A 20,714-nucleotide genomic window follows, 5' to 3' on the forward strand; every position below is an offset into this window, starting at 1 on the left:
TTATTTTCAGATTCATGCTTTACCTTTTGCAAAAAGTGTATGTAATTTTAGATTGCTTGCTTCTAGTTAAAAGATCTCTATAAATTTCCTTATATGGTTCTAAGCACTTATGGAATAAGGGAAAAACATCTGGCAACACCAGAAACAGAAGCATCAAGATATGGCAAAATTGAAACAATTTTCGCAAAGGACCATGTGTATGGAGATAAGAAAAGAAAATTTACATACTTAAGTACTAATAGTTCACGAAAATTATTATTTTCGTGAACTATTAGTACTTAAGTATGTAGAAATTTATTACATTTCATGTTGTACGAGGGTTTTACCCATTTCTTGAATCATGTCAGAGTGAATCCGTGCTATAAAAGTACCATGTTATACGGGGAATGGTACCAATTCTCGAACCGTGTTAGAGTGAATCCGTGCTATAGAAGTGCCGTGTTATACGGGGGTTACCTGTATTTTGTTTTATTTTCATTTACACTTAAGTTATTATTTTCCATGTACTTACTTAATTTAGATAGCAAAGAATTTATATTATTTTCAACCAAATGAAGATTCCAATCCACATATGTTATAACAATATCATCTGCATACAATATATTATTCTCGGGAATAGTCTCTACAATATCATTTATATAAATACAGTAGAGCGTCGATTTTCCGAAAGTCAATCAACCGAAAGAATTCCAGTCGGCAAATTTAAATTTTTGCCAGAGCTGTGGCGCTTCAATCTTCGGCTATGTCTGGGCTACTCAAATATTTTACATTTTTGATACTAAATTAACATTTGAACTATAATTTTTTATTATTTTCATATTTTTCAATATATTTATTTTGTTTGTACAAAATAATAAAATAATTTTTAACGATACAATAGTCTTTGTTAGGCTTAATATCGACGAAAATTCAACGCGAAGCGACACGCAACGGATAAAAATTTCGACATCCGATACGTTAAACTATTTTTTCGTATTGTAAATCAGTTATCCGAAATATCAGTTATCCGGACAACCCCAGTCCCCAATTGATTCGGAAAATTGACGCTCTACTGTATTAAGAAGTAGAGGGCTAAATGAACTAAATAAACTGTTTAAAACAAATATACAGTAATTAATCTTTATTTCTGCTAAATCCCCATCAATGAACATAGACCAGCTAATTTGCATTTAAATAATGTTACAATTGCAGTATTTCTGAAACAACTGATTATTTTAACCTCACTTTAGCCTGCAGTGATCCTGTCAATGATATAAGGTGCGCTTTTAGTTTTATTTACGAACCTTTGCATTTTGTCTACAATGGCCAGAGGAAAAGCTGTTTCAGAAGATGTAAGGAATGCTATCATTGCTAAACACAATTGTGGCATGTCTGAGAGAGCTATTAGTAAAGAGTTAATGTTACAACAGTGCACCAGATTATTGTTAATTACACTAACCATGACCATGTTATACCTAACAAAGCTGCTGGACATCAGTGAAAAACTTCAAAAGTTGATGATAGGAGTTTGAAAAAAATCATAAAAACAACTGCTGTGCCACAGCATTTGATGTAACTACAATATGGAATGATACAACTGGAAAGAATGTATCTGTTTCGACAACATGTAGGAGACTGCAACAGCTGCATTTCCGGTTCTATGCAGCAGTTAACAGCACATCAAAAGAAGAAATCTTCTTTTGATGTGCTGTTAACAAATGGGTACAGTGGGCCAAAGAACATCTTTCCTGGTCTCAACAAAAGTGGCATGAAATTCTGTGGTCTGATGAATCAAAATTTGAATTATCAGCAACAGACAAAAGCAAATATGTCATTCGATCTGCCAATGAAGCTAATAATCCATTGTTGTTAACCTATTCAATGTTGAAATTCTTATTTGTTGCCTGAGATGCCACGTTGAATTTTCGTCGATGTTAAGCCTAAATTTTTTTTAAAAAATAATAATTGTGTTTACTGTATCGTAAAAAATTATTTTTTTTATGTTTCACAAACAAAATAAATATATTGAATAATATAGAAACAAAAAAAAATTATATTTGAAAAGTTCATTTTAATATAAAAATTGTGACGCATAGTGACAACTAGTATCAAAAACATTCTGATGGAAACACGAAAATATTCAGGATCGCCCACGCAGGTCAATGAGGTCAACACGAATATTTTCAGGAACAATGTAGGACAGGTTAAACTGCTCAGTGAAGTTTCCCGCCAGAGTTATGGTTTGGGGGTGTATGAGCATCAGTTGTCATTTGTTGATGGAACACTTGCTTTAGAGCAATACATTAACATTCTACAACAGTGTTTACTTCCGTCCATAAGAAAGCTATATCCAAACAGAACCTGCATTTTCCAGCAGGATGGGGCCATGTGTCATACAAGCAGAAAAACAAAACAGTGGCTTGCAGAAAAGAACAGAAGTTCTTCCTTGGCCATCCAACAGCCCAGATCTTTCACCAATTAAGAATGTATGGAACATTATGAAGAGACATCTACAAAAAATGCCTTCAGACAGTTGAAGGACTAAAAGCTTCCATCCTAACTATCTGGAATTCCATAATGGCAGATGAACACCTAGTCAACAACATACTGAAACATATGGAAGGTTTTTGGCCGCAAAAGGTGATTCAATAAAATAGAATGTTTAATATGTTCATTGATGGGGTGATGCAGCAGTCTATGTTTTTTGATGCCTGTGACTCAAGTTTGACTGGCTCAATTTTGTTAAACTTGAAGACATACAGTAATTAATCTTTATTTTTGCTAAATATCAACTTGATATTGGTTTTAAATTATGTAAAACATTCATGCAATAAATCAAAGCTACTTCTTTTAAAACCTATCTGTTGGATGGCATGTTAACTATGGCCTGGTCTAAGTTTAGTGGTGACTACTATACAAACTGTGAGTAAACCTATCATAATTCATAACACTACACTAAAAATATAAAAGAATTAATTGCTTTTGAATCAAATAAAAATGATGAATGCACTGCTAGAGCCTTGTTTGATATGTATAATAAATTTAAATCAAAGTAGATTGAGTCAAAAATGACCCTAATCATAGTAATTCGAACACAAATCAATTATTGTATTTATTCAGACACTTTTGCCCAGTGTCTGAATAAATACAATAATTGATTTGTGTTCGAATTACTAAAAATTACTGGCATGGTTTCAAAAATACCAGACCCTAATCATGTTTATCAGCCTATTTCTTTATCACTTTATCAAATTATGTTAAACTTACATATTTAATTAGATTTATAATGTATACCATAAATTAGTATGGTGCCAAGTGTGTACAAAGTTATAAATTAATCTATTTATTATATGTTATTTCTTTCTTTGCAATGGATTTTGTGTTTTCTTGATTACTTACCAAAATAATGCAAAAATTAATAACTTACACTATCATACATTTGCATTGCAAGTTCTTCAGCTAATTTTGCTTCATCTTCATCTGCTTTTTGCCCAATCCAAACATAAACAATTCCAGAATTCTCTTGATCAAAAGGCACTTTTAATATATAACTAATAAAAAAAAAAAACATTTAAACATTATTAGTAACTAATAACAACAACACATTGAAGAAAAATTAATCTTTATGTATTTTTAAATTTATCAAGACTTACCAAAATTCTGAATTTAATAATGATGCATCCGTTTGAATCTATAAATAAATATTTTATGAAGCTAATTCAAATTGAAATGAAACATAAATTATAGAGTAATACTTCAATTTTAGAGACTTTACATTATAAATTAATTTAGTTTTATAATCACAATATGATCATAATTAAAGTATAGCCAATTTTTCAACTGTTTTTGATCTTTTAATCAATAAATACTGTTTGTGTTATTTTGTATTAGCCAGTTAAATAAATATTGGTTTTATGTTGTTTTTGAAACCGTGTTTTGCGAATATATTGGACTTCGAACTCACATTTGAGAGTTATAAATAAACACTTGGCTTTATTTCCATCATTTTTAGTTGATACGTTACAACAGCACGTTTCGAGCATAAAGCCCCTCATCAGTCAACTAAAAAATACAATTTTTAAAATAATGTATATTTCTTATCATATCCATTTTTAATCTGTTATACATACAAGGTCTTAATTGGCGCGCACAACTTATTTTACAATAAGTGGAGTAATTTCATCAAAATTTGCTATAAATGATCTTTTACTTATTTGACAATATCCAGAAGTTTTAGACATAATCACATATATATCTCAAATAGAAATAAAAAACAATAATGTAAAAAATTGTCTATTTCTATTTGAGATATATATGTGATTATGTCTAAAACTTCTGGATATTGTCAAATAAGTAAAAGATCATTTATAGCAAATTTTGATGAAATTACTCCACTTATTGTAAAATAAGTTGTGCGCACCAATTAAGACCTTGTATGTATAACAGATTAAAAATGGATATGATAAGAAATATACATTATTTTAATTCTGTTTTGTAAGATATTTTATGTAATAATTTTAAAAATTATATTTTTTAGTTGACTGATGCCCGAAATGTGCTGTTGTCACATATCAACTNTCGCTGGACCTTGTGTATGAGACAAAGGAACAATGAACTTACCGTTTTCTCTTCCTTTCAAGTTGAACCTTGCCGTCGTTTCTTTCTTTGTTCTTTTCTTTTTATTCAGATGTGATGAACCTCTGTCCTCACTGGTGGCTCCAATTTGTTACGGCTAACGGGAATCTTAGCCAGGTACAAGTTCAATGTGATGAGTCAGTACCCCAAGGTTCAAATCTATTCTGGGGTATACGTTCGTTCTTCTTGCTTCTTGCACTCGTCGACGTCCTCACAACCAGAGACCAAGCCAAAGAGTGACTGACCCTGCGGTTCCTCTCGTACCGCGCAGGGTTATTCTCCCAACGACTTCCGTTTTCGCGGTTAGGGGTCTTCCGCCTTAGGGGCGTTTAGTCATAATCCAACGAACAATTGCTTCGTGCCACTGGCAACTCGACCAATCACATGTATGGTACAAAGTGTCCGTTACAGTAATTTCTTAAAAATTTTAGCAAATATAAATTTTTTGCAAACATTGCATTAAAAACATATTTCTTTCAGTTTTGTATCTACTTAAAATTTGTCATTTAAATTGTGTTTCCTTTGAATTTTTACATTATGCTAGTAATTATTTATTATAAAGCTGAAACAAGTGATATTTCCAGTTAAGCACATACTCAGTGGCTTTTTCTTTATAATAACTCAAGAATCATTATAACATAAATTATAACACAATTATATATAAAAAATAAAGACAATAATAAAAGTCAACAATTTTGATATAACAAAGTTAATTAAAACATTATTCTGTCTTCACCATTTCATGATTTAAAATCTTAATTCAGCTATACATAATTGTTTTAGATTCTAACAAAGAATTCTTATTCATAATTAGATTTATGGCTACAGATACATGGCACTGAAAATACTGTATTTCTTTAATTGAATCCTAGAGGAGTTTATTTTTAACATAAATCCTAGTCTTGAAAAAACTTAAGGATATGTATTACTTTGCAACTGCAACATCTGAACTGGGCCTTAAGGTATTTCCTTTGATTTTTACCCATCATCTTGAGACAATGGGTAAAAATCAAAGGAAACACTATAAGGCCCAGTTTAGATGAGTGAGAAAGTGGCTGTGCAATTACTGTATGGTGCATTATTTTTTCCATGGACAGAATAATTTGTTTTGAATTTGGCCATGGTTACAATACAACATTAGAAATAATTAATGTTTTCATTGTTAACTCAATTCAGTTATTATGTTGTCGTTCATTTCTGCTTTGGTGTCATTGTAAGAATCAATATCTTGACTACCATCTACCGCTTCAAATTCACCATCTTTTCTGGAGAAATGGTGAGTTTAAACCAGAGTTTTTCTAATTACCCTTAAGCAGATAAGCTGTTAAGTTATGAACTCAAACTCAACAATATTAATAATTTTATTTCAAAAACATTTGTATGAACCTTGGAACAGAAGACCATGCTGTCTGATGCTAAATAATTTGAAGAAGTAGAATTTTAGTTAAACACCTTAGCTGTCACTCTAAACTATCTTATACAGTGCTTTTCAATCCAAGGTTCATTTTTAACAGCATCTTTATTCCCAGGGTTTATTCAAAGACAGGTTTAATTGAGGAAATATGGAAACTGAAGTAATAATAATAATGTTCTTTATTAGATTTTAAAAAATTGTAATTTATCACAGTTATAATTATTTAAATTTGTTTTTTATTAACTAGAAAGTTTGACTAAAAATTATCTTTAATATAAAATAAGATTTATGCTACATCATATAGTATTTAAAAATATATAAGCTGTGTTCATATATAATAGAATCCATTTACTATAAACTATTATCAGTTGGTTAATATTATAAGACTTAGCATGTCTAAAACACACAAGTTAAAAATATACAGTATTTATAAAACTTATTTAATCAAAGTTCAGTAATAGTTATTATCATCTTTAGATAAATAGCAATTTTTAAGCTCTTTTCATAATATCAGCCTCAACAGATGGCTGATAACATGCATTTATTATCAGTCTCAATCAGTGCTTTAAATGTTCAATGTCAATTGTTTTAATCATTATTTGTTCACAGTACAGTAGTTTAAATTGCTGGCAAGTCTTACTTCAATTATAAGCTAACTGTTATTAAATTAAAGATGGTACTGCAAAAAAAAAAGATTATAGATAAACAATACTGGTTAAATTAATAAACTAATAAATAATAATTGTGTTTTTTTAATTGTTTCAACATGCATTCTTATTTACTTATGTCACTTAATGTTGTTAGTGAATTATTATCATCAATGTAAACAAGATCCAAATTAATTACAATAAGCAACTTTTTCTGTATTTGAATTTATAAGTAAAATTTCATAATTTATGGAATATAAATCATAAACCCCAATTATCCAAGTTCAAATTAACCAAAGTTCTCTATTATCCCAGTATACTACTATTCTTATACTGTAATTCATAAAAGAAAATTTAAAATGATAACATGTATTTTAAAGCAATTTGTTTTTGTTACCTTTTACCATTTAACTTCAATGTGAGACAAATCATTGATATTAAATTATAACTCCAATAATACACATTTTTATTCTTAAAATTATTGTATGTTTATTATCACTTATTCACAGAAGTGATGTAAAAATTTTAGTTCTTATATATGACTAAATTCACTAAGCTATTAGGGTCAGTCAAATGAAAATGAGACAGATGGGAAAAAAGTAAGTAAACTGTTTATTATTTCAAAAGTAATCGCCATAACTGTTAATACATATATCCCACTGTGAGACAAGATGGTCAATGCCTTTATAGAAAAATGTTTGTGGTTGCCTACGGAACCATGATTGTACCCAGGTGTGCACCTTTTTGTCCAAAGCAAATTGACGGCCACGAATGTCTTACTTTGGGGCTCCGAAACTATGGAAATCGCATGGGGAGAAAGCGGGACTGTATGGAGGATGTGTAAGGGCTTCCCAATGAAACTTCTGCAGCGTAGTCGAAACAACCTTGGTAACACGTGGGCAGGCATTTTCCTGCAACAGAATGATGCTGTCTGTCAATGTTCCTGGGTGTTTGGATTTGATGGCATGCTTCAATTTTTTCAAAGTTTCCATGTACCGCTGTGCGTTAATTGTGGCGCTGTGTTCCAGAAAGTCAACGAGCAGCGGGCCTCCATAGTGATGTCGGACATACACTCAACTCATCAACCTCACTTCGATCACGTCTAACAGACAAATGGCACAGCGGTGAACGTTCATGCTGTTCCTTCCTGATTCCCAATTGAGGGCACTTCTATACACACACCTATTTGCATTACCAACTTCTGTGCCACACTTGTTATNGATTGATTAGCTGTAGAGAACTAACATATGATAAAAGTGATAATTAAGCTCTAAACAGTTTTCTCATTATATAGAAGGGAGAATTACCAGAAACTTATCAACTTTGAAGACACAAGTTCAAATAGAATGTCTAATTATATCAATTAAAGCAGAGATTCATGCACAGAAATAAATAGCAAGAACAAAAGACAAGCAAACATACATGTGCCTTTGGAAAAATTGTAATGGCAGAACAAATATGCCTGAAGCATGACAAGAATGTGTTATACAAAATTTCAAGTGTTCTTAATAAGTTTAGACAAAGGAATAGCTGTTTGAGGATTCATAGATGCAAGTTAAAATTAATGTATATAATGTTGCATCATTATATAATCCATTTCTGCTTTGGAATTGACTATTAAGCACAGAAAGCCTGAGAGTTAGCCATACAAAGATATTGTAATTAATAAAATTTGGCATTAGAAGTGTTAAGCATCATTTTGTATTAAATTTAATTATTAGAAATTAACCATCAATTAATTTATAAAAATCTAGAAGAAAAGATCTAATCTGGAATGTCACTCAAGTCTGAAATTATTGTATGTGTGAGATCTGAAATTTTATTAACCAAAAATTTAATTATTTTACTTCTGTTATATAACGGATTGAAAAAAAGAAACAATCTTAGCTGAGAACATTTGAAACCCTCATTCCATAACTGTCAACATTGTTCCCACACAGCCTGCAGCTCGACTTGCACAAAAGTTTATAGTTAGCATCCAAATTTCGTCATTTGTTTTGGGTCCCTGGAACTCCTATAACCTTTATCTCCTATAACAACTGATCCCGTGACCCATTTTCCCAGCAAAAAGCTATAAAAGATGCTTCCTTCCCCCTCTCGAGGGAGTCTCTTAACGAAAGCCGGACCAACGCCATCGAATTCCGTTCGTCACCACAGTCGCTTTTATAATTGTGCCAATTTGGATTACCCTAAAAACACCACTTATTGGATATCTATGTGCTCTTAATGAACTTGAATCACCGTGGAAAACTACAAAGAGATTAGTGTTTGTAATTTTTGTCGATCTTGTCTATTTTAATAAACTTGTTTTATTTGTTAAATGGTATACTCCTTTACTCATATACTGCCTATACCTTATCGTCGACCCCGAATACTCTCCTTCCACTCGACCAACATATGAGAGTCTCAACCCTCGGGACCAGAAATCATAATTTAGCCATCTTGACAAGTGAGCAGGTTTAATGACCTGTTGCCGGAAACTAAGGAGAGATGGCCTACGACCTCCCCAGCAGTTCACATATGTTAGGCAGACAATATCACAAACTACTCATCTCAAGGCTACACAGCAAGATGTTTGTTAATTTTCCCAACATTTGATTCATCCTGACTGTTATTCTCTTTTTCAAAATTCTCAGAGTATTCATATTTAAATTATATTCACAGGAAACATATAGTGTACTGTATTGTGTTTAATAGAGGTTTAGAGGTTTTCAAGCATAGAAAACTAGAAAATTTTTATCCATTCTCCAGAGAAGTAAAATACTGTACATTAATAATCCTTTTACCACAGCAGAAATGGATATTTTGTCTACTAAACCCAGGTTTCTATACAACCCTAATATATTTACTACATTTAGACATTTAGTAGTTACCTAATGATATAAATATAGAAAAACTTTATTTTGTGCAGATAAAATTAGTAAAATTAAAACGAATTAAACATTTTCAAGACGTTATTCCTGAAAATAAATTGTTTATCATCAGGACATTGGTAAGTTAATACATAAAAATATATAAATTGCAATTATTCACATTTAAAATTTAATCATGCTTTTAAAAAGAAATAAATTTAAATATCCCAAGAAACAAAAAATTTAATAACATTTCCAAAGTCAGCTGAGTATGAAAGCTTACTGCTTGTACACTGATGTTGTGGATACAATTTATCCAGGTTTTTTGGAATATGTAAATGATTGTTGATTAAATTAAAATGATCATTAGCTGAAAATGAGACCACAATACATAAATGTTTAAACTCTTACCAATTTCTTCTTCAGGTAAACGTACAAATTTTCTCCCTTCTAAAACAAATGCTTCCATTGCTTCTAAATCTTCATTCCATTCTTCCATTAATTGAGCCTGTTAATTCCAATATAAAAGTTGTTTTTTAATTTTTAAAAAATTAAAACAATAAGGTTAAACTTTAAAGTAAATATATGTTTTTANCAAATTTGCTAGAGTGAGCAGCTTGAAGAACCTCCAACTGCAGGCTTTTAGGTAAAACCAGCACTTGTTTTATACCAGTTGGAAGATAAAGATGTTTATAAAGAATAACTTCATGTAGGAAGTAACGCTTAGTAGTGTAACTCGTTTCGAATTGTTAGCGTTATTACTGCTCCCTGTAATAATACTTTTTATTTCCTGGCAAAATGCATCTTTTGTTTGTGCTTTTAACATGTCAACGTTTTCCACAGTAGTAGTGAATAAGGAGAAGTCGTCCTCTTTGCATTCCAGGTCTATGTTATCTTCATTTGGAATTCGGCTGAGACAATCAAGACATTTATGAGATGCACCTTGTTTGTATATTACATCAAAGTCGTAACACTGAAGGCTTAACGACCATCTACACAGACGACTATTCGCGTCTTTTAAGCGCATTAGCCAACACAAACTGTGATGATCAGTTACAACTATAAACTTTTTGCCATAGATGTATGGACGTAGCTTCTCGATAGCCCATTTAATGGCTAAACATTCCTTCTGTGTCGTAGGATAATTACACTCGCTTTTATTAAGCGTTCGGCTGATGTAGCATACGGGATGCTCTCTTCCGTCATTATCCTTTTGAAACAGAGTAGCTCCTAATCCTATATCACATGCATCTGTGTGTATATAACACATTCTTTCTGGGTTAAAATGACTTAAAACTGGTGAGTTACATAGACTTTTCTTTAATCGTACAAAACTTTCTTGTTCGATATCTCTCCAAATGAATTTTTGATTGGTTCTAAGTAAACGGAATAATGGTGTGGTGATAGTCGAAAAATCCTTTATGAATCGTCTAAAATATCCACACATTCCTAAGAAGGATCGAAGTTCTTTCACTGTAGTGGGTACTTTCATTTCAGTAATTGCCTTTACTTTCTCTGGGTCGGTTTTACAACCTATATCTTCAACGATGTATCCTAGAAACTTGATATGATTAGTGGCAAATATGCATTTTTCAGGTTTAGCTTTCAATTGAGCATTTCTAAATCTTTTGAATAATTCGTTTAGTAATTTCAAATGTGATGGGAGGTCTTTGGAAAATGCTATAGTATCGTCNAACTCGGAGGGTCAAATGTGACACGATTCAAATACTTTTTCATTTTTCATATACATAACAAGTTGGGAAAGTAAAAGGAGTTGGGGGATTTTTGACGACTCCAACTTCACTAAAACACCACGACTCCATAGCCCTGGTTACAACGTGACACCTAAGTTATCTGCTGAGGGGAGGATGTATCCCAGGAAGACTTTTATGGGAAGCTGGGCCCTATTTAGGTGTTACTAACCTGAAGAAAACCGAGAAAACTTCATGTGGGCAGTCTGTTTGTGATTCCAGAATCCACAACGAACTAATTACCGGTGTGCAGTGGTTTTATCCATCGAATACTGGAGAGCACTTATTAGAATTAAGAAACTACTGTTTAGAAATGAAAAAAACTGGAGTTTTAGTTGTGGAAAATTAAATATCTATAGACTTCTTGTAGGGTAACACTTTCAATTCCATGCAGGCAAGTGCAATATGCTACCTGTTGCAGTAATTAAGTGAATATAATATATATTTTTAAAAATTATATTTTTTAGTTGACTGATGCCCGAAATGTGCTGTTGTCACATATCAACTAAAAATGATGGAAATAAAGCCAAGTGTTTATTTATAACTCAAATGTAAGTTCAAAGTTCAAATATTGGTTTTATTCAATGTGACATTCCTGCAATGATGATTATTTTTTTTATTATTTATTTGTTTAAATTAATATTATATTTTGTTTTATAAAAATTATTTTTCAAAATTTATTATGAATTTTAACTTATTCAATTTGTAATAAAGTTAAATTTGATTGATGGATACAATGATCATGAAATCTTTACACACAACTTTTCTATTTAAAAAACATCTTTAAATATGTAAGAATAATTAAGCTAAGTACATTTTCTTTGATTGTGAAATTTTGTGTGTACAGTACAGTACAGTACAGAACATAGTTTCTGCATACTTGACCTACAGTGTTTGTCCAATAAGTATCAGGATTGAAGTCATAAAAAAAAATTATTGAAGATATATGTACTGTGAACTAATAATCTTGAAAATATGACCTTCCTGCATCAATACACTTCTGCCAATGTTTTTCCAGTCTTCATACGCCTCCTGGAAGGTGGCAACCGCAAGGCTGTTCAGGCACCCTGTCAAAGCAGCTTGGACCATCTCAATCATCCCAAAATGATGTCCTTTCAGGCTCCTTTGATACGAGGGAACAAAAAGAAGTCAGGGGAGCCACATCTGACTGTAGGGTGATTGGAGTAGCGTTGACATGTTATGTTTGGCCACACAACTAGCAACCTGTGTGGGAGGCACTAATTATGCCTCCCACACAATTAGCAACGAGATGCTCCATCACGAAAATCCTATGTGATGGAGCATCCACGTATTGGCAATCTCCTTTCGGATGCAGTGGATCCTAACCCTCAAAAGTTCTTGCACTTTGGCCACATTTTCATTGGTTCAGGTCACTGTTGGACATCCAGCATGTTGTTCATCTTCAACATCTGCCAGCCATCTTTAAACTTTTTATGCCACTCAAAAACATGTGTTCTGGACATGGCTTCATCCTTGTAAACCTCACAGATCAGATCCAAAGTCTCAAATTGAACAAATCTGCTACTAACACAAAATTTGATGGCAAAACACTGCTTGATGGTTTGCTGCATCTTGACTTGCAATGCAAGCACGATCTACACACTCCAAAGGCTTGGAGACAACTGAGCCTGGTCTCATAGCTTACGTGACATCCCCCACCACCAATTCCACCCATAGAAACCATCCTCCACCCTTTCCCATTGGCAGACAAAATCAGTCCTGATACTTATTGAACAAACCCTGTATGTCAAAATATGACTTTTCATAAAATTTTGGTTTAAATATTTTTTAAGTACACAAAAGTAAATAATTAAATACTTATTGAATAAAATACTTCTCTCTTGTTAACAAAAATGATATTTTTGGATTTAAATTTATCACCATTCTCAAATTAACTAAAAATAATATTTTTAATTAGACATTTCACATATCCTTTCACTTGCTATGTTTAACCTCTAAACAGAAACTTCGGTCTATGAATTCATTCATCGCTCTTACATTATGCTACAGTATGACAGAACTGTTTGAGCTTTGTCTTGCCCTTCCACAGTACCTTATCTATCATCAACCACTTTCCTACAGTATGCATATGTTACTGTTCAGTTTGTGAGTATTTGCTTCAAGATACATATAGGTTTTTAAAAACATGAAAGTCTTAATGACCAAGTGTTTCATATTGTGTTCTTTATATAGTTTTCAATTGCTACTTTTGTTGCTTTATGATAAGCTTTTTCTTAATTTTAGAACTCTTTTTTATGGATATTCCATCAACAAGTACTGGTATATCAAAGAGTTTACTTTATTTGTGCAATTGTGAAAATCCACTCATCAAAAACTTCCATTTTGTTAAATGCTCAGCTCATTCTGTGTTGGATCCACATATCAAAAAACAGTTCAGTATTCCTAATGTACCCAGAGATTTTAAGGCCCAGGCAATACCAGAATATGAAAATACATGAGATAATTAAGTTTTAAGCAAAGAGGAAGGACATGCTCCAATGGATGCAAGTCTATGCTCCAAGGACAAAAATTTTCTACAAGTATATCAAATGTAATAATCTAATTTGTCTGAAGTGCTGCAGAAAGTTTGCATCACATATACAACAACAAATGACAAAGGAAATTTTTGAATAAATGTTAACTTTTAGTTTCACTACTATGAACTTAGTAATTCAAATTTATTTGAAACTAATCACAATTTTGTTTTTTTGTTGCCTAAGGATCATCATAAAATTCTTGTACAGTAACAAATATGCAAAACAGTCTACAAAAATACAAGATGTGTCTGATCAATGTTTCCAATTATGTAGTAGAGACCTATGTTTCTGTTTAAAGGTTAATTTTAATTATGTTGAAAGAACATGCCAAGTGTTTATTTCAACAAAGCTTTTAACAACATTAAAAAATGGTTGAATCATATGAAAGAATTATACATCAACAGTGTACAAATACTTTTGATTCAAAATACAACTTTTCTAAAAGATTCAACCATTTTCTAATAAATACAAAGAGATTACCTGTTATGAATATTCATAAGAGAATTTTAAAAGAGGATTTGTTACTATTTTATGCTTGAAACAAATGAATAGATATTAACTATTTACAAATAACAGTTTGAATTCTTGATTACCAATTTTCTGGCACACTTGATTCCAAAGCCTTGCCATATCAACCAAGGTCATATAATTAATGGTCCAAGATATATTGTTGAGATTTTGCTATATGAATCCCAAAGCATTGATTATATGTTTAATTTATGTTAATAGCATTGTTTAATTTAATATATAAATGTGGACTGGCATTATGCTGAATACTACTAACACTTACATTTTCTTTTAGAAAAGTTAAATGTTAGTAAAATGAACTAAAACTTGCACAGAATATAAGGATCATCAACAACTACAATGTATACAATCCAAGTGAACATGAGTTATACATAAAACCATCTGTGGCCATTCAGTGAGCAAGTCTGAAAGTCACAAGAATTTTAAGTGCATTCTCATAATTTTGTTTGAACTAAAAGTTTATATATATATATATTTTAGACATAATACATATTTAATAATTAAACATGCACAATATGTTTAAAGTGTTTTGCTTTACATAAAATATTTTCATCTGAATATTTTATTATGTTTCATTAATTTATTAACAAAAAACAATTTATTTTTGATTTACAACCAACAATTACAGCATTACTTTTAATAAACTGATAATGCTTTATTATTCATTTATGTTATATGGTATTACTGGATGAGTTTACAATATGTCAATGTTGATTATATGAGCATGTATAGACTCTTTTCATTAAAATATATGTTATCTGTATTGTTTTCATTATAACCAGAAAAAAACAAGAAAAAAATAAGCAATTGAAAATATGTTCTTTCAAAATACTAATAAAAATATGCTTTTGTTTTTCTCAAATTCAAAGTATTTGCAAACATTATTATGAAAAATAATAATTTTAAAAATACTTAGAATAATTAATAAATTTATATTTGTAAATTACTTCAATTAAATTTTTTAAAGTAAAAAAATATCTATTTTTCTTAAAAACTTATTTAAAAATTTGTTAAATGTTAAAATTTTAAACTTAAAAGCTATAGGAAAAAAATAAAAGAAATGCAATAATGACTCACCTGAATGCATCTGGTACAAATCTGACTACCATTTGAACGTATGTGGAAAAATTCTACAGAAGAATTTTGAGCAGTAGCATTAATTTTACGCTTTCCTTTACGAATTATAAACATTCGTTTAAAATGTGATAGAAACTTCAAATTTTCTTGTTGCTATACAACAGCAAATAAAATAATAAATATTGTGTAATCTTAATAATTATCTTAAATTTTCAAACAGATTTACCTGATGAGTTCTAACTACTTCTAATTTATCACCAAACAAAGATTCAAACTTCTTCTGTAAACTAAAATTAAAATTATTTCAGTAAGCACACTTTTCAAGAAAAGCTGACAATTTTCTATTAAGAATTATGTACAATTATTCAGTAATGTAAAAATTATCATCAATAACTGAAAATCATTTATTTTATTTTACCTAATTTTCATAAAAACCATTAATTAAATTATGTCAAAAAATTAATAGGAAAAGTAGTTAGGACATTTATAGCAATTGGAATTATGACAGAAATGATTACTACTAAAAACTGCTATTAAAAAACACCTTTTTAGTTAAGAAAAAAAGAAAACAATTCCAAAATAATAATACATCAAAATAATGAATTATACACATCTTTTTACTCAAATCTAATAAATTCCTGAAAATTATTTGAATATCAGAAATTAGGATTTTGAGAAGTTTTAATATTATTTCTTAACAGAAGAAATCTAATTTGATTGGGATTATTTAGATAAGACAGGAACAATTTTCCCAAATGACAATAAAACACTGAAAAATATCTTTTATCCATAATTTTAGTATGATATTAAACATTAGAAATTCTGATTACCTTACTAATAAGCACTTAATGAGGTCATAAAAGGATACATTTGTAACATTACTGCAATGAATAAGTTTATGTAGTACCTATAGAAGTTGTATATAAACTACATTTTCTCTGATATGCAGTGGAGAGCAAAGAAAATGTAATGATACTACACATTTTATATTAAAATATTACTGTATAAAAGCAGGTGAACAATGAAAATAAATAAGGGAAATAGTAAATCTATTATAATAAACTCTTTAAGGAGAAGCTTATAAGCTTTCACTGAAATTTATGATAAAAAAATCACTAAATTCAGGGATCTCACTTGCTGTTAATCAAGTTACTTTTGCAAATAAAACTTTGACTAAGAAAATTAAGTGTTCATTCATCAAATTGCAAAAAAGTTCTTCCACATTCTTTCATCAGGCAATTTGAATTGCCTGCCAGCTTGTTCATGCAAAAATAAAAACTAAGTCTTGTGGTCATTGTATCTACTAATATACTTAAAAGAATGAGACACTGAATTTATTTCTTATTCACCACCTCAAGTTAAATTTACAGTATGATCTGAATTACAAATTCAGTTAAAATGGTATTCACCACACATTATACTTAATTCAAGATTTAACTCATCACTGTTGACAAATTAATTCTCAAATTACAGATTAAGGCATTTGCTGTTTGAATTCTTAAAACATCTTGAACCTATTTGATTTTTATGATTTTAAACTCTTACAAATAAACAATTGATTTACACACATAATTACATAATTACATCATTACTGGTTTTCCCACTTTAAAAAATTCTACCCTTTCTTTTCTGGGTGATTTTTATTTGCTTTAGTTCTTTAAGATTTTGCAACAAAATAAAATTGCTTACTATTTTGTAGTATTTAAATAATTTAAATAATGGTAATTTAAATTCTGTCTCTACATTTGTTTTTTATTTCTAATACTTTTTTATATCTTGCAACTAATTCTAATAATACTTCTGTCTTGAAGTTAGTAAACTCCAACAGTGAAAGAAATTATGCTATGTATTAAACTTTGAACTCTTGCATTTAGTTTATGCCATTTACACACAATGTTTTGCACAGACATGTCATGAAGTACACAGACAAATTGGACAGCTTCATTTCACTTGAGGATTTTGCAATCCAGAGTTAGATTGAGTTGATAAATACAAAAGTTAAAGTAACTCTTAATCTAGAGTTACTAGCTCAAAATCTTGGATTACAAAACTCTCATATTCATCAAATGTTTTTGGTGAATATAGCCAATATTGCATTGTAAAGGCTAATATATTTAGTAGCTTCTGTTCTCAAGGAATGAGGATACTTCAAAATGTGATTTTGCCATATACAATGAATTAGACACTACACGTAAGAATTTAAATCTGGCTTAACACATCTAAGCAGCCTATATTGTAAATAAATTGCATTTAGAGTGTAGCATAGAACATTTCTGATCTTAACATTTCCTGCTGCAGCAAAAATTTAAAATGCTTCCTATATGATTTAACTGAACAGGAAAAATAATTAAATTTTTTCCTATTCAAACATTGTTCTCAAAATTTAGTCAAATTTATTTACTTTTAAGAGAATAATTATTTNCTGTGCGTTAATTGTGGCGCTGTGTTCCAGAAAGTCAACGAGCAGCGGGCCTCCATAGTGATGTCGGACATACACTCAACTCATCAACCTCACTTCGATCACGTCTAACAGACAAATGGCACAGCGGTGAACGTTCATGCTGTTCCTTCCTGATTCCCAATTGAGGGCACTTCTATACACACACCTATTTGCATTACCAACTTCTGTGCCACACTTGTTATATAGTCTGTCTCGTTTTCATTTGACTGCCCCTAATATAATTCAAGCTTTAAAATGTTATACCATAGAAATTCCTTATATTTGTAATTTTTAATCTGAAGTGACATGGCTATCCAATTTTCTGAGTTTTTGGGTAACCAAGATAGCATCAGTCCACATTACCTCAAATAATTGGGGTTCTACTATATGAAGCCCTAAGGGACATATAATGCTAGCCCCTCAGAATTACATTTCTGAGGTAATTGAACTTGAATGTTTGAAAAAAGTCCTAAAATGAAAAATCCCAAAACAATGAGATGACAGCCACATCTACAGGCAATGTTTGGAGAGCAAAAATATTAATACACAACTATTCGTACAATTTTAGGACTTTTTTTGAACATTCAAACTCAGTTACCTCAGACCTGATTATGAGAGTTAGTGCTATACATCCCCGAGGGCTTCATATAATAAATGTAATTTCAAAACTCTAAATTTAATTTTTAAAAATTCATTATATGCATTATGAAATTTTAAAAAATAATATTAATGATAATTAGTTTAAAAGTAATGTGCATAAAAATTTTTATGTTGTTTAATAACATGACCAAAATGTTAAATGAGGATATCTTATACAACAAAAACAAAATTCATTTTTATTGCTTCATATACAGATCCAGTATTTTTACCTGATAATAGCAGTGAGACTGAAATAGGATAATGGAAGATGATAGATATATATTTTCTCTTGTAAGGAGTTATCCTTTTTGATTAATATTGCTTCATCCCTTAAATATCTATTATATTTTGACATTGGTTCAAATTCAGTTCGAACAGTGACTCGCATATATTAAGAAGCCAAAGCTGTCCTAAAACAGGACAAAAACATACCTTTGTGAAAAATTTAAACAGTTGGTTACATGAAAGTAAACATTTTATATAGATAATGAGAAAATATTTGATACTGGTAATCACATTTTTATGAAACTTGATTTATTTATGTAACTAATAAATCAGAGTTCAATACAAAAAGCCTAACTTTTTATATTAGATTTTATTATACATATAAACACAGCTTTTTCCATTGATGTAGTTTTTCCACCACTCACTAAATTTGGAAAATATTGTTTTATTGAAGCCCACAATAACTAGGATTTATTTTATATTAGTTAAATAATTCTAATCATAATTTAAACTTAATGATGTGTAGATTAATTAAGTAGAATAAATATTTTTTAAAAAATGAGAGTTAAAAAATCATTAAGGATAAAATATCCTTAATTTAGTTTACAAAATTATTAGCATTTTGCTCAAAGACATTATGATTTTGTTTTAAATTATAAATTGATCAATTAATTTAATCAAATTTTAATTAATTTNAATTTTTTAATTTAAAAAACATTTGTTACTTGAATTTAATAGATAAATTTTACAAAATACTCAAATATGCAGTTTTTTAAATTTTGTTACCAAAATTTCTAAATAAAACAATTCAAAACAAACTAATAACATGAACAGAACACTTTATTCTATTCAATGTAAAATAATCTATAAAACTTAAAATTAATTGCACCAAACTCTTGATTATCTGTGCTAATTAGTGCAAGGGTTTGCATGGAAAACTGGAAAATAGATAATCCAAAATAGAACTCTAAACTATAAAAAATTCATTCAGAAGTTTTAAATGAACTACAGTATATATACAGCTGAATTCTATTGTAACATGATGCAAGTGTGAGTCCCATGTTTCATAAGCTAAAATGTATATTTAGTCAATACATATAAAATGCAATTTCTTCTATTTTCAAAAATATTTTAAAATATTCACAAAATATAATAGAAATAAAAGTAACAATAAATATAAAATTACAAAATATACAATTAAAATAAACATTTACAGACTATATAATAAAACTCAGTACTTTTCATTATATTGTCCCTAAGTCATGTTGCTATGTGATATTCAATTGCATAGTCATATAAGGATTGCCATGCATATGATAGTTGTTTTTCATCTTTAAAATTTATGCAATGGCCTTTTCTTTTTAGATTTAAATATTTCTAATGTTTCTAGTATCTTGATGGAGTTGGCATGTTTTGATCTTTTGATGATGTTTATTTTGATTGAACGATCTTTTATTTATATTTCATATATCTTGAGAATCTCTTTTGTTTAATTTTTCAAAATGCATCATGGCTGATAAGCATTCCGTCAACAAATATAGAATCAAGACCTGAAGAAGATCTCCAATTGCATATCAAAAACGTTTGTCAGAAAAACTATTTCGAATTAACCCTTACTGGAAAATAATTTAAAGATTTTGATGGAAGTATTTACATTTCTACATATAATTCTTACATTTTTTCCAAATAATTAAATTTTAATTTTAGGACTTATAGGATAGTTATTTCAAATTTACTGTTTATAGCATATAAGTGTGATTTTTTTTTCATATTCTATCAATAAATTTCTAAAGTTTTGTTGGTAAATTGAGGTCATCTGCCAAGGACATTTTAGACTGTTTCTTNTACAAGTACCTTCACACTCTATCTTTCTATTATCTGCTACGATTAGTTTAATAGATTCAGGACGTATTTTCAGTCTTAATTCTATACATAGTTTTCGGCTTATCAATGATTTCTCTGAGGCCGT

General features: G+C 29.9%; 1 protein-coding gene across 1 annotated transcript in view; it reads right to left on the minus strand.

The window, feature by feature from the left end:
• Positions 1-20,714, minus strand: part of LOC111635307 (protein flightless-1-like) — a 30,270-nt gene that overhangs the window by 4,375 nt on the left and 5,181 nt on the right. The window contains exons 2-5 of the mRNA XM_023380241.1: positions 15,668-15,728; positions 15,442-15,594; positions 3,633-3,670; positions 3,407-3,530 (exon numbers count right to left, since the gene is read on the minus strand). Of these exons, the coding sequence (XP_023236009.1) occupies positions 3,407-3,530; positions 3,633-3,670; positions 15,442-15,594; positions 15,668-15,728 (376 nt within the window). The remainder of the gene's footprint in view (positions 1-3,406; positions 3,531-3,632; positions 3,671-15,441; positions 15,595-15,667; positions 15,729-20,714) is intronic.

This window comes from Centruroides sculpturatus, unplaced genomic scaffold (genome assembly GCF_000671375.1).
Source record: "Centruroides sculpturatus isolate CEXI.00-Female unplaced genomic scaffold, Cexi_2.0 scaffold108, whole genome shotgun sequence".
Lineage (NCBI taxonomy): Eukaryota > Metazoa > Arthropoda > Arachnida > Scorpiones > Buthidae > Centruroides > Centruroides sculpturatus.